The sequence below is a fragment of the Pezoporus wallicus genome, unplaced genomic scaffold, assembly GCF_028554395.1.
Source record: "Pezoporus wallicus isolate ANWC-B61680 ecotype Strahan unplaced genomic scaffold, APGP_CSIRO_Pwel_v1 scaffold_7402, whole genome shotgun sequence".
In the NCBI taxonomy this organism is placed as follows: domain Eukaryota; kingdom Metazoa; phylum Chordata; class Aves; order Psittaciformes; family Psittacidae; genus Pezoporus; species Pezoporus wallicus.
Genome location: NW_026641037.1, coordinates 1305161 through 1320586, shown reverse-complemented (window position 1 = coordinate 1320586; position 15426 = coordinate 1305161). Strand labels below are relative to the sequence as shown.

The 15426-nt window shown below is 41.6% G+C and overlaps 1 protein-coding gene across 1 annotated transcript in view; it reads left to right on the top strand.

The window, feature by feature from the left end:
- The first annotated feature begins 268 nt into the window (after nucleotides 1–268).
- Nucleotides 269–15426, top strand: part of SCHIP1 (schwannomin interacting protein 1) — a 190439-nt gene continuing 175281 nt past the window's right edge. Inside the window, exon 1 of the mRNA XM_057421807.1 lies at nucleotides 269–359. Within this exon, the coding sequence (XP_057277790.1) occupies nucleotides 351–359 (9 nt within the window). The 5' untranslated portion in view covers nucleotides 269–350. The remainder of the gene's footprint in view (nucleotides 360–15426) is intronic.

Sequence of the window (15426 nt, the reverse complement as noted above, 5' to 3'; positions counted from 1 at the left end):
TTTGCAAAACGATTAGAGCAGGATCCGAATCCGCCTGTAAATTCAAGTTTCCCTTCATTTCCATCGCTATACGTCTCTGAATGACAGCAAATTCATTCCTGCGCTGGAGACTTGCCAGAAGTTTCTCATCTCGCTGTCTGTGGGCTGCTCACTCCCTCTCTGGCTCTTTCTTTTTTTTTTTTCTTTGAGGTTTTTCTGATGCCTATAGAGTGAGCTCAACTCAAAGGTTTGCAGCTTTGCTCTCGTCTGCTATTCTGTAAGAGCCAGCCTGGGCGCCGGTACAGTCAGGAGTAGTGTGTGAACATCGGATTTCTGCCTTGTTTCCCTGCAGGTGACTCAGAAACTTCACAATGCGGCTGGTAATGTATTTAATTTTCTAAATAAATACTTAAGCATTCCGCTCGTGCAGCTTTTTCAGCTTTTGGATAGACCGGCATTTCTACAACTAATTAAATGAGGAGATGTCAGGAGGTGGCGGATGCCTACTGGGACATGGATGCTGTTTGTTTTACTCTCCAGCCAGAGATGTAGAGGCAGATTTCCTCAAGGAATCTTAGATCAAGCAGCACTTTTTCCTTTAGATAAAGAAGCTTGAACAAATACAGATTAGCAGATGAAATTTCTAATGTGCACAGAGCTGCAGTAAGTTTATTAGTGAAACTGAAATTTAAGGATGTGTTATGCTGTAGGCTCAGAAAGGAAAGAATCGTCTTCATGTGCTAACAATTTAAAACAGTGTTTGAAAAAGATGCCTGAGGATTCAGAAGGCTCTGCTGAGCAGTGGTCATGCTGCTGTGGCAGAATTTCCCTATGTTTAACTGCCCTTTTCTTTTGCTCTGCAATTATTAGAAAATAACATGGCTATGGGTTCATGGGGTGACCCTACAGGGCTTTTCAGCTTCGGTATTCAGCAGGCATTTCAGCTCCTCTAAATAGAAGCCTCTGAATAGTAAGCAGAACAATGTAGGGCTCCTGTAGCCAGGAGTTCAGCTGTTTGTCAATATGTAAAATTTCACAGCTCTCATCGGGTGCAGTACAGGCAGCTTCCTAGATTCTTATGAAGTCATCCAGGAAATGCTGTGGGGACCAATGCTGGCTCTGACAGTGGTCAAAGGACTGAAGTAATTAATCTCAGATTTATTTTTTAATTATTTTTTTCCATTCTGAGAACAGTAATTTTAATAAGCAGAGATTTAGTTTGGAGGGGCTATTTGTCTGTATTTAGCATCAGAGCTCTTTTAAGAACAAATTCTGCCTGGTTTCCTTCAGCAAGACTTCCCTCAAGACTGGCTTACACAATGTGTTATCTTTACACCTGATGATAAACTGTACATCACCTCAGTACAGTGCTGAAATAGCCCATGAGGCTTTTTCATTTCCTTCTGCTTACAAACAGCTTAAATGTTTTATGCCTCATTACAGAGTTATCCATCAGAAGGCAATGTATGGAAATGACTATATGTAAACACCACAGGGTAAAAAATAAAACTAGGTGCTATTAACTCTGAAGAGATAGAACAGACTAACCTGCTTCTGAGACAACATTTGAAGGTAAAGCTAACTGTGAGTGGTAGCTCATGCATCTCATGGTGAGGGTTCTGATGCAGCAGGTGAGGATACATCCTGCACAGGCAATTCTTCACCACGTAGCATCCGCTGTTTTTCTTAATTCAGTGGGAAAGGAGGAGGAGGTTTAACATGTTGATATTGATATATCTGACATGACATAGAAGATATGGCTCTTAGTTCTAGTGTGGGTGGATGTAAATAAGCAAATATTGAATTATCATTTCTACAAAGCTAAAATTAATCTGAGCTTCTCTGTTTTCCAGGACAACTTGTCAGACAATGTAAACTAATCTGCTAAATTGCACAGGAAAAAAGAATGCATTTGAAACATCTAATTTACCTAGAGCTGGATGTATTTTGATCCCTTGCCTGTTTCAAGTTTTTTCAGCTTTCCAATAGGCTAGAGAAACTGTATAGGTAGTCTTACAAACAAAAGAAATACATAAAGGATTTACTTTAGTAGTAGGATGCTAGGATTCACTAAATGTTCACAGTGTAGCACTGTAAAGCCTTGTGCCTTATGGCAAATTATTTTCTCACCTGCTTGCACTATACATTCAAAGTACAGATACTGTATGAGACCTTCACTTGCTTTAAATCTCTGGCCTCTTAAAACTCTGATTTTATTTTACTTGAGGGTCCTTACTTTTGCAGGTTCTTACTTTTGCAGTTTGTGGACTTGTGTAATCTCAATAAAACCAAGAAGGCTATTTATGTGCCTAAGGGCTAGATCATCTGTTTTGTTTAAAAGCTTGAAATATGAAAATTAGATCAAATGCAAGGAAAATGTTTGCATTTACAGTAATTTCCCTGGATTTTCATAAAGAAAGTACAGTAATAAAAGACAGTTTGTTAGTATGCTTTGTGAAGGTGAAATCTTATTATTTCAGAATGCCTGTAACTATTATACAGCCTTGTAGCTGTATGTAAGCTTTACAGTAAAACCAATATTTAACTATTTTTATATCTGAAAAGCTTGCATTGTCACATCTCAGAGCATTAGAAAGGCAGTAATTCAGGTGGATTGAAGTGTAGACTCCAGATTTTGTCCCACGTCACTATGCTGTCCACTGAGCAACAGGGGCAACTGAGTTCAGATACACTCCTCTACAACAGGTTGGATGAGTAAATACAATGTGCAAAACCACCTGCAGCAACACCAGAGATAACATAAAAATTTCTAATGAAACGAAGATGGAGTTTGATCACAAGATAGATGAAGTCACAGCTCTGCTCTCCCTGGATTTGACAGAAGCTAGACGTGGAAACATTTTCATTTAGCAAGGTCATATCCATCCAATAGTATATAATGTGGTTTTTGAGGAAAAACAATGCTGGGAAAATATCTACGAGGCAAGATTAATAATCAAGTCTCCAGTATCTCTATAGGAACAGGAGAGTCAATTGAACTTAGACAATACTTCATTTAAAGGTATGTCAAAGAAGTGAAGATAAACGTGGACTAAAATTGTCCCTAGGAAAACTGTGATGGTGGGTGTTGGTAGAACCAGGCTAACATGGTTTGTAGACACTGAAATTGGCCATTAAAATGAACTAGGCAATCCAGACTGAGCTCTTGGGAGGCAGGTGGAGAGAAACTCCCAGCCGATAAGACTGGGTGCATTCCCCATGCAGTTTGCATGATGGATGAAAAAATACCTTGAAGCAAGAGTCTTCAAAGTGGAGGCAGCCACTTTTGGAGATGACGTTTGACCCCTAGCATTGACTGTAACAATGCACCTCAGTTGTGGTCGGCCCTCCTGCTGGCCATGACATCTCAGAGGAGCTGTTTCCTGGGAAGATGCTAAAAATGAAGTACGTGTCATTTGGCTAAACAGGAAAGGATTTGGAACATAAACCACTCATCAGTCTGAAACTTTGTTGTTCTCAAGGAAGAGGATTGAAAGGAATGATTTATTGTGGTAGGAAGAGACGTAATGAATAAGACGATGAAGGCATAGTTATGCTGAATATAGGAAAATTTTCCTGTTGTATGGTCTTTTTTTATAGTATGCAAAATAACCTCCACAGGGAGCCAAATGAAATTTTACTACTTAAGCACTGAAAAAGAGCTGTGACAAGCTCTGTGCCCAAATGAATAGGGCACATACTGGATCAGGCAACTGGATTCATTTTAAAAAAAATCTCCATTACCATTTTGTGGCAAAAGAAATTTGTAGTAAAACTTGAAGTTATTTTCAGAATTCAATGAGGTGTTTAAATGGGACTATTAAATTGTAAGTGTTTAAAACACCTATAAAATATAGGTGTTCAACAGGACTATTAAATGCAAAGTGTAGCTGAGGTGCATTTCCACATCAGCAGCACTGTTCAACTTTTCTGGCAAGAAATTAGAACAATAAAACTAGAAGAACTTTTCCAATAATTCTTGCACAGGACTGAGCATATTGTATCTGATGCTCTGTGCTAGCCAGCTGGATGTGGAGATTGGTGTAATCAACCCACCATGCCCAATTTTAACTGACATATCTGAAAACAGCTAAGCTACTTCAATGCAAAGGCATTTGCAGGAAAGTGCTCCCAAGCCTTTTGCTTCTCTGAGGGGTGGCAGCACGGTTGCCAGTCACTTTATAGAATTACCCAAAAGTACTTGTAAAACCACTTTGCAATATTCATGGCAGCATGAATCCACTGCTCCCACCACCAGGAGATTTTGCTGAACTTTCTGTGCCCAAAGCTCCCCTTCCTGGGCAAAGAGCACAGGAAAAGGAAGAAATTAAATGTGTCAGTGGTCTCTGAGCACTCCCCTGCTGGGAGGTTTAGTCTGTGCAGTGATTCTGAGGTTTTATGAAATGCTCTCATCTTAATGCATTGAGTACTATCTTAGTGCATCAAGCTGAAACCAAGAGAGGCTTCTGCTACAGTGTTTTGGTTGTAATTACTCTTATTGCTGCACCTGAAATACCTGAGAGTGCAGGAAGCCAATTACCCAGGTGCCAGCATCTCCACATTAGTGGGGTGGGAGTCAGTGCTATTTCTTTTCCTGCTTGGCCTCTTGGGTAAGAGCCAGTATCTTCTGGAACTGGGAGTGGGCAGGTTTGCCTTTCCATTGTCAGATGTTAGAGCTGTCATCTACCTTCTGTTTTACTGTTGTACTTGTGTAGTGGTAGGGAGTAACAGGTAAGAGAGTGTTATTCCCCTTCTTGGTAAGGCTGGAATGTGAGTGCTATGCCTGCTTGCAGGAGAGAGTTCTCCTGTGGTTATTTATCTTTCTTTCACATTTGGACCCTAAAAAACAGAACATTAAAGCATGTCACAGGAGGGAAAATGTGTAACTTGCTATATAGCAATAACCTGTTGTCATGGTTTAAACCACGACACCTGTAGACTCTGGAGAGAGATGGTTGCTTTTTTTTACAGTATTTGTGCAGGTCCCAGCTGGGTCTGGTGTGCTGCTGCATTCATCCTATGTCCCTCTGGAAAGCGGCCTTTCTCCCTAGGTGGTGGTGAGGTGGGAATGGGAAAATCTGTTGAGATACTCTTGGGCAGAGCCTGCTTTTCTGAGCAAGTAGCTTACAACCATGTTGTTTATGCAAAGCTTCTGTGACTCCAGGCACTGGACTCTGTGACTGTGACCTAAAGCTGAATTACCTCCACAGGCCCTATAGCGAAGCGCCTTTTTTTATTAGATGTCAGTAGGATGTTCCTGACCTGGTCTCAGCTGTGTTACTGCTTCTAAATGTAATGGTTTGTGTTTGATCAAATTTTTACACAAGGGAGTGGACAGTACTTTGTGGTGTTCATATGGTATGTTTGTCTCCATGAAGAACACAATGTAATATTTTCTTTGGAGATAAATATTTGATAAGATCCAAATTTGAGAGGAAGCAGTTTCCCTGATCACAAACAGAATGAGAGGTGGGACATGTGTATGCTGACTATAAAATGCCCTTTGCTATTAATGGTACCAAATGCAAGGAAGTTATTCTGTTGATGTGTGCTGATGTTGGAAATGAAGCTCTGGTCCATGCTCTCTATCTCCTATGTTCTCACAAAGGGGTGCAGCCAGGGATTCTGGGCATAGATGGGATCAAGGAAGACCACTCTTCCAGTCCTTCCCTGTGGAGCAAGACCTGCAAGGAATGGGCTGTGACCAGATCTGGAAGAGACCAGTGGTTTAGTGAAGGAAGTGGCAAAAAACTTCTGTCTCTTTGTCCGGAAGCTATGCGGCATTTTGATACCTGAGAGATCGCAATAACTCTTTGGTACTGTTATAGTGGAACATCTGTGGTACTACTGTTTCCCAACCAAGTTAGAAATGTTCTGATATTTTGACAGAGTGCAGTGTTACAGATGGGTGAGATAGCTTGCAGATATGAACCATCACCTATAATCCATAATCCTGACAAATCTTTAATGCGGGATGGGCTCCGGATAGAAAGCTCATGGTAGTTAAAGGTGGCTTCACACATGCATGGGTTGTTGTTGGCCATGCCAGACCCTCCAATTGGAGGGAAGGGAATTGGGTGGTGCCAGCATTATGGTGTTCTGCATGTCCTTGTTATACCATCTAGCAGTGTCATGCTCTAAACTGTGGTCATCTTGCTTTGTGTATCTACAGCATGAACTTTATCTCTCATCTTGTGTCTTTCATTGTTGTCTGGTGTTTGCTCTCTTGGCACTGAAAATGGCTCCTGAGTCTGGGAGCTTGGCTAGTGTTTCCAGCAGCATCAGCTGGTGTTAGTGAAAGATTAGATCTGCCCACAAACCTGCTCTCTTCCACAAGAGAGAAAACAACGTTTGGAAGTTGGAACAGGTGATTTTGTTCCATCTGCAGTTTCAGGGCACAATATTTTTAATGTGCTGTACTCAGGACTGGTTGGGCAATGCAATGCCTTGTGGGAGAGTTGGGGTGGTTACCTGCAGCCAGTTTAATTGCAGATAAACTAATATGGTTTGCAAGCTGCCCCACAGTAGCATTTGAGTGAGATGTGATATGGTATAGCATTGTAAACCTTTATATTAATTTTTAATAGTCTTTGGATACCCTTTGGAAGGATGCCCTCCATAGAATATTAGTCCCCGACCTTCAAAGCTCCAGCTTTCCTGGTGGATAAATTGTACAGTAGCAAATATCTATTTCCAAGGGCTTGCAATCAACTTCTACTTGTTTGAAAGTAAGTGGCCATGTGTCTCCTTTGCAAAGGCATGTCTGGTTGCAACTGCTCAGGATAACGGAAGCTTTTGTTTATAGAAAATATAAGCTGTTCCTCGACTGATAGGAGTGTTTTGAGAACCTCCTAGGGAAAAGGTAAATCAATTTGCTAGAAACTAAAAGATACCCTTTCTTTAATCCTTTCTTTTTTTTTTTTTTTTTTCAGACCTAACAGACTGCTTTTCTGTAGGCTTTTCTGTACTAGCTTTGTTTAAGGAGCAGAAATATCTTAATACAATGTTAGAAAACATAAAAAAAATGCTGTTCCCTACCCTTTACAACTCTGCTCACTCTGAGAATGATCAGAAATGAGGAAAAACCTTTTGGAGTGACTTTCCCTTCTTCCCCTCCTCCGCCTCCTTGCACAATTCGTATCATACATTCATTCCTGTTAGTGAGTTCTAACTCTGGTGTGTTAATATAGAGCATCTTGTTTATTTGTGATAAGCATGAAACAAATTAGGGCATGTTAACATCTTCTGCAGTCCTACCTCAGATTGCCTCTTGGCAGATATCCTCTCATCAATTTCTGCAGTGCCGTAGGTAGCTGAGCTTGATCTTTCTTTTGCCATCCTGGGCATAATCCCAGAAACATTAGGTTTGGAAATCTTTCAGCAAAAATGGCTGGTGATTATGCTTGCTGCCTGCCAACATGTCCCTTGCCAGGAAGCGGTAGGAATAATGGCCACACCTCGACAAATGGCCTAACAAGCTGAATTCACATCCATTTGGAAGCAGGTTATACATGAGTGCAAAGCAAAACCATCAGCTCTTATTTCCTTTTGGACCCTTCTTAATATTCTGTTTTCTTGCTTTTAGTAGACTAGTTTTGAATAAGCAGCTACTTCTGTGTTGATACGTGGGTATCAGTCAGACACTGGTGTTGCAGGAGGAGCTCAAGGGCTGGTGGTGGATGGCATTTGCTAGTTCCCCATCTCTGCTGGTATGATGTGATGTGGCCAACAGCCCATCTTGTGAAATGTAAGATATTGCAGGCTTTCATACTTAATTCAGGAAAGCGCATAGAAAAAAAATACCTTGAATGCAAGCTCAAGGAATATGGAGGTTAACAGGGTATTACAGCCTGTAAAACAGTGGAGGACAGCCAGTGATGTTCTCGGTGTGCTATTCCCATCGCTGACCTATCGGTACCCACTGCTGACAGGAGTGAGTCATGGTGGATGTGCCTTTGTCACCAGCTGTAGAATTCCTCTTCTTTTTGTTTTCATATCCTTCTCCGGAATGAAGCTGCAGCTGCAAAGGTCACCAGACATCAAATGCTTCAAGTCACTGTTGTTATCCTTGGAAGAAAATTGCATCACTTAAGCTAATTACCAAATGGCATTTTTCTTCTGAAAAATTACATACCTGTGCTCTCTAGGAACACAGAGTGCACAGCTTTGAAAGCAAAGTCGTTCCTAAGTCTTTTTGAGTGATGCAATTTAGTTAACCTACTTCCTAAAGCACAATTAAGCGTAGCTAAATAATGGCTATACAGGAATGACCTTTCCTCAAAAAAACTCTAGTGCTTGTGCAAATGGTATTTCACTAAGAAGATTTGCAGAGCAGCTAGCATCCAGTTGGTGCTTGAAGAGTTACCAGTCCTTCCCTGGGAGGGTGTGCTTGTCTCTGCTCTTGACTTCATCTTGTCTCCAGAAGAGTTAGCAGGTGTGAGCTGCTTGCCAAAGCGTCCTCCCTCTAATTTATCAGCTTCATGGAAAGCAATGGAATTAAAGCCTTTGGGACAGAGTTTGAAGGTGTGGGGAAGCAGAGGTGCTTGGGGGTGTTGCCTGGTCTGTAGCTACGCTGTTGGAAGTGGTGACAAGCAGAGCAGCTTCTAGGTTTTGTGGGTTGTGGTTTTTTTGTTGCTTTTTTCCTCCTTCCCATAAGAGCTGTATTGCTCCCCCTTTGTATGTTCCCAGCAGTTCATATCTTGCTCTGGATAAATTCTTGCTTAAGCCTGGATGTTAACAGCAGTGGTACAACCCAGCAAAGGTTTTGTCTTGTTCCTGAGTACTTTCAAGGTATTTTAAAGCCAGATGCAAATTTTCTTTCCTATGATCCTGCCTGTTAGGACATCCTTTAGTAATAAAATTCATCAGTAGAAATGAACAGGTTTGGAAATGCTGTAGTCAAAAATGTGACCTCAGCTCTTATTTTTCAAGCCAGTAGATGTCTCTGAGTCTGTAGTGTGAATCCCAAAGGCAGGCTTTAGTGTAGCATTATACCACCAAAAAGGTACTGAATGAGTAAAACCTAAAGAGGCAAGATTGGCTAAAATCACACTTTGCAGGTTTGAGGAGCTTTTTGCATCAGATCTGCTGGCAGGTTTGGATAAGATATTGATGCATCAGTGTTAAGAAGAGCTTGCTGTTTGTTTTCCAGCTCCATGTTTCACAGAAATATTCTCACTTCGCTTTTTTAATGAAAAAAAAATGTATTTCTGGTTGTCTGTGTTTGCAGAGGATAGTTTACAAATGTGAAGCCCAAAGGCTCAACAAGCCAGAGGCAAATAAAACACCAGTATTTACAGTTTTTTAGAGTAACTCTTTTTTAATTGAGTTTCATGACATTTGGTGCTTTGGTTTATGGATTTTGAATGATAAAATAGTGGTTTTGAAGTATCTTGCAAATTGCTAACACTATCAGATTCTGTAAGTTAATCATAAACGTTATAAATTGCCATGTGAAAAACATTATTTAAAAAAGAAATAGAACTGTTTTATGAATCCTGTTTTGAGAGGTTTCCTCACATCTCATAAATTACTTGGAAATTATTTAAGCAAAGAAGAAATAAAGTAAAATTGAAATCTTTACTGTTTTATCTTTCTCCTTCCTTTTTATCTCCTTCCCATTCCAAGTCCTTCATATAGTGACCGAGTATAGCATTGTCCTTTTTTATAAAATGTAATAGATGGTAGGCTTATTTTTAACTATATTGTTATAGTCAATACTGGTCAAATGGTCAGACTATATTGTCTGACCATCTAGATCTACCAGCCATTATGTGTATTGTACTGGCAATGTGCAGCCTTGAGGGGGAGGGGGAATCTGCTCTGTTCTTATTTTCCTTTCATTATTTTTAAAAAGAGCCATCTTTTATTGAGGGTATGGGCTCAGGGCACTGCTCTGGCCATCACGCAGAAGTGCTCCAACTGCAGCAGTAGTCTGGATCCCAAGCAGTGGTGACTGGGGCAGTTGACATCCTCTTTGGTGTAATAATCCAGCTCATAGTTCAGAAGTTTAGATGGGCATACATCCTTCTGTGGTAACCTATACGTTGTGTTATCCTTTCTCCCTATACATCTAGACCTGTCTTGCCCTTAGCATACTGCTGAGCTCTATCTTCTCCTGACAAGGAGCTTCTAAACTCAGAGCCTGTTGTGTGAGAACATTTCTTCTTCTCATTTTTTATTTGCTGCTTATTTTCAAAGGAATGTTAATACCCAGTACTGAAAACTGCTGAGCTAAATTTCCAGCAATGAGCTGGAGGGTTTATGGGCGACTGTTTCTGTCCGCCCTTTTTCTGATGGGAGAAGCTCCAACATGTTCTCTGGGGATGAACTTTCTTCATAGCCTGGCCAGTCTGGTAACTTGTCTACAGGCTCTTGTTTCTCAGTGAAGGAACATAGGTCTAATACCTTAGTGCCTTTAGGTTTGCACGTAAATCTAGTTATAGACTCCAGTATCTGTTGCATTTCACTCATTAATAGTAAGTTTAATCTACCGTCAATTTTACCAAACTTCAGCATTATTTATGGTCTTTGTTAGGTTTGACTGAATGCTACTGAGTCAATCCTGCGAATCTTTCACCCTTGCTGCTCATCTGGTTTTCTATATCAATAATAAAAGTAATTCTATGAAGCTCTGTTAAGCTCTTTTCAAGCTGTGAAAGTTTTGCTTGCTTATTCCTGAATTCTGCACATATAAATCTTTATACTCAATCAAGGAATTCATTTACATGCTATGTATATCTTGGCTATACCTCAACTACTGCCATTTTGTCCCTGTTTCAGAATATTATGCACATTAATTAAAAAACAGTTAAATAATATTTGTCAAAGTTTGTTTAAAAAACCCAGTGTAAACCAGCTGCTTTCAGAAATACACAGACACTTCAGCTGAGTCTCCTATCAATGCTTTAAACAGCTTTAATTAACCTTTTTAAAGTATTGAAAATGTTTTACATGCTCATAACTGAATAAATAAGCAGTTCTTTAAGAAAGATTTTGTTTAAGGCAGCCTTGTGTATCTCCCATAGAAACACATGGTTGAGGTCTAAGAGTCATTTTAGGTGATTCTGCATTTGTGCTTTGTGGCAAATAGTCTTAATTCTGGTAAAAGGTTACTGGATTTTAGGCATATCTGAAAGAATTTATTTTCCTTGAGCAAAGGCTCATTGTAAAAAGGTAATTTGGTACCAGCAGTTCTCCTAGGTGGACAATTTCTGATTTATATGGAAGTGGCAAAGCAATACTATTTTCTATCTTAGGAAGCATTCCCCCTGCTGTTCTCTTGTCATTCTGAATGAGGCTGCTCTTGCTGGTTCTTGCTGCATAAACCGAAATGCTCAAAACCCTTAATATTGTTGACCTTATGGTGTCTGCATCTGTACTGAGCTTAACTGCTTTACTTGCTAGAGTTTAAATACTTTACTTGCTAGGGTTGATGCAGGGCTTTGCTTCACATGGGAAATATGTGTTCTTGCTGTCCAGTCCATACATTGCTCATCTGAATTTCCTGTATGTGCATGTGATACATAAGATGGTGAACTCACCATCTCTTCACCATGCAAGAGGGAGCATGAAAAAAAAATCCCCAATACTCAGTTGAGCAACAGGAACCCAAAAGTTTGTTCTCTCTGTTCTCACTGAAAGTAATGTTCTCATTACCAGTAATGCTGATTTTTTTTTTTTTCCTGTTGACCTTACCAGGAACAGGCTGAGACAAATACTGAGAGCATTTAAAATTCCCTTCTGTATAGTTAAAAAAAAAACACAAAAAACAAAACTAAGAAAAATCTTGACATCATAAAGGAAGTGTATGCTTTTTGGTCTTAGGATTTCAGTTTTACTATGAAAATTATTATAAATCAAACAGCTAAGTTACCTTTTTACATTCTGAGACACATATACCAACATAGGACCAGTCTGGCATGTCCTAACTGTTTTCATACCACCAAGAATTAGAATTAAACTTAGCTAGAGGTATTAAAGATAACAGGAAGGGATTCTACAGGTACGTAGCAAATAAAAAACAGGCTAGGGAGAATGTAGGCCCCCTCAGGAAGCTCTCGGGAGAACTGGCTACACGGGATTTGGAGAAGGCTGAGGTTCTGAATGACTTCTTTGCCTTGGTCTTCACTGGCAAAGGCTCTGACCAAACCACCCAAGTCTTGGAAGGCAGATGCAGGGACTGTGAGAATGAGGACCTTAGACCCACTGTAGGAGAGGAACTGGTTCGAGACCATCTTAAAAACCTGAACGTGCACAAGTCCATGGGTCCTGATGAGATCCATCTGCGGGTCCTGAACGAGCTGGGAAATGAAGTTGCGAAGCCGCTGGCCATCATATTTGAAAAATCATGGCAGTCAGGTGAAGTTCCCGATGACTGGAAAAAGGGAAATATAACCCCCATTTTCAAGAAGGGGAAAATGGATGACCTGGGGAATGACAGACAAGCCAGTCTCACCTCCGTGCCTGGCAAAATCTTGGAGCAGATTCTCCTGGAAGGCATGCTAAAGCACATGAAAATCAACAAGGTGCTTGGTGACAGCCAGCATGGCTTCACTAAGGGGAAATCCTGCCTGACCAATTTGTCAGCCTTCTATGATGGGGCTACAGAACTGATGGACAGGGGTAGAGCAGTTGATGTCATCTACCTGCACTCGTGTAAAGCGTTCGACACTGTCCCACATGACATCCTTGTCTCTATATTGGAGAGACATCAATTTGATGGATGGACCACTCAGTGGATAAAGAACTGGCTGGATGGCCGCACACAAAGAGTTGTGGTCAATGGCTCCATGTCTGGCTGGAGACCAGTAACGAGTGGTGTCCTTCAGGGATAGGTGTTGGGACCGGTCTTGTTCAACATCTTTGTCGCTGACATGGACAGCGGGATTGAGTGCGCCCTCAGCAGGTTTACCGATGACACCAAGCTGTGTGGTTCGGTTGATTCCCTGCAGGGAAGGAATGCCATCCAGAGGGACCTTGACACACTTGTGAGGTGGGCTGATGCCAACCTCATGAGGTTTAACCATGCCAAGTGCAAGGTCCTACACCTGGGTCGGAGCAATCCCAGGCACAGCTACAGGTTGGGCAGAGAAGAGATTCAGAGCAGTCCTGCGGAGAAGGACTTGGGGGTGGTGGTTGATGAGAAAATGAACATGAGCCGGCTTCAGTGTGCACTTGCAGCCCAGAAAGCCAACCGTATCCTGGGCTGCATCAAAAGGAGTGTGACCAGCAGGTTGAAGGAGGTGATCCTGCCCCTCTGCTCTCGTGAGACCTCACCTGGGGTATTGTGTGCAGTTCTGGTGTCCTCAACATAAAAAGGACATGGAACCGTTGGAAAAAGTCCAGAGGAGGGCCACGAGGATGATCAGGGGACTGGAGCACTTCCTGTATGAAGATAGGCTGAGAAGGTTGAGGCTGTTCAGCCTGGAGAAGAGAAGGCTGCGTGGAGACCTCATAGCAGCCTTCCAGTATCTGAAGGGGGCCTATAGGGATGCTGGAGAGGGACTCTTCATTAGGGACTGTAGTGATAGGACAAGGGGTAACGGGTTAAAATTTAAACAGGGGAAGTTTAGATTGGATATAAGAAGGAAATTCTTTCCTGTTAGGGTGGTGAGGCACTGGAATGGGTTGCCCAGGGAGGTTGTGAATGCTCCATCCCTGGCAGTGTTAAAGACCAGGCTGGACAAGGCCTTGGGTGATATGATTTAGTGTAAGGTGTCCCTGCTTATGGCAGGGGGGTTGGAACTAGATGATCTTAAGGTCCTTTCCAACCCTAACGATTCTTTGATTCTAAGAAGAGGTAGAAAGTGCTTTGTGAATCTGGGCTTATCTCTCAAATATGAAGCCTTCCTGGTTTTGTAGACTGAGTGGGATTTTGCCCTCTAACTTGTGCAACTGATTTTTGAAATGTAATCTAAATACGTAGTTAAAAATATTCCTTTTCTGTTTTACCCTTTTGGGTGTGGTTTTGCATCTTCGCTTTGTGTGATGGACAAGAAAGCCTGGCTGGGTGACGAATGGACCTTTCTTGCGCTTATGTCTGGATTTAGTGGGCACCTTTTGGAGCCCTTGAAAGGGGAAAGGCTTTCAGACAGCCCATTTGTGCATCTGTATTTTCTGTGGTCTCCCCACCTTGTTCACCACTTTTGCCTGGGAGAGAGCAGTATGACTCTAATCATTTTGTCAGTTTATTTTTGTTCTCTTGCCTTGGATGAAAATTGCTGGTGAGAGCAAATGCCATCTTCAAGACTCTGTTTCAACTACACAGTGAGGGTGGATGCGCTTTGGCCACTACTGACACAACTACTTTTTTGTTATCTTTTGCCTTTTTTAATGTTCTATTTTAAATCCACAACGGAAGATCCTTGAGACTGTAACTTCCTACTGTATAGGAACCTAGAAAATGCAGCATTCAGTTTTTCCAAGTTAGTCCTTAGCTAGGTGTCTAAATTTTATGGTAATATTTAGTCTACTTTCTCATTTTTCCTCTCCCCAAAGCAGACTGAGCTCTAGCCCCTCTTTCCTTCTTTCTACGGGGAATGCAGGACACAACCCAACGAATCCAGCAGTGACTGACAGGGCATTTTCCATCGAACAGCAATAATCACCACAGCTGTTGTAGTGGTTATTGATCTGAAATCTGGGCAGCTGCATGATTGCTTTGAAATTGTGATGGAAAAAGTCCCCTCGCAAAGGAAGAGATGCAAAAGCTGGTTGGAGATGCTGGTGAGTTTAGGCTCAGCAGAGACCCAAGGGGTGTACATGTGTCTGTAAGCCGCTTTCAGGTCAATTGTTTGGGAAGCTTTTCAGCGACATACTAAACCTGTATTGATCTCCTCATCACAATGGTCTCACAGAAATGAGATCTACTTATATATAAAGACCTGAACTGGGTAAAATTAATCAGCAATGTTGAAACTAAAATGTGTCTTAAGCAAAATGATAAATCTTATATTATTTTAAATCACTGCTGCTAATTGAAAAAGATTCTCAGTGGAGGTCTTAGTTAAGTGCAGTATCACAGTGTCCTGGGTTCAGCAGTAGCAGTCATGTTTCTCCTCCTTGGTAGCTGGTGCAGTGCAGTGTTTTGACTTTCAGCTCAGGAACAGAGCTGATAGAGATGTTTTGGTTTGGCCAAGGACTTTGTGAGCCTCATGCTCTGCCAGGGAGGAGGGGAAGCTGGGAGGAAGCAGAGACAGGACACCTGACCCAAACTGACCAAAGAGGTATTCCATACCACAGCACGTCATGCCCAGGATGTAACTGGGAGTTAGCCGGAAGGGCTGGGAGACTGCAGGGTTGGAGGAGGTATGGGTCGGAGCTTGGTCGGGCTTGGGGGGCGAGTTATCGGTCAGCGGGTGGTGAGGTGTTGTATTCTGTTCCCTTGTTATTTTCTTTATCATTATTATCATTGGTGGTAGCAGTAGTGATCTGTGTTATACCTTA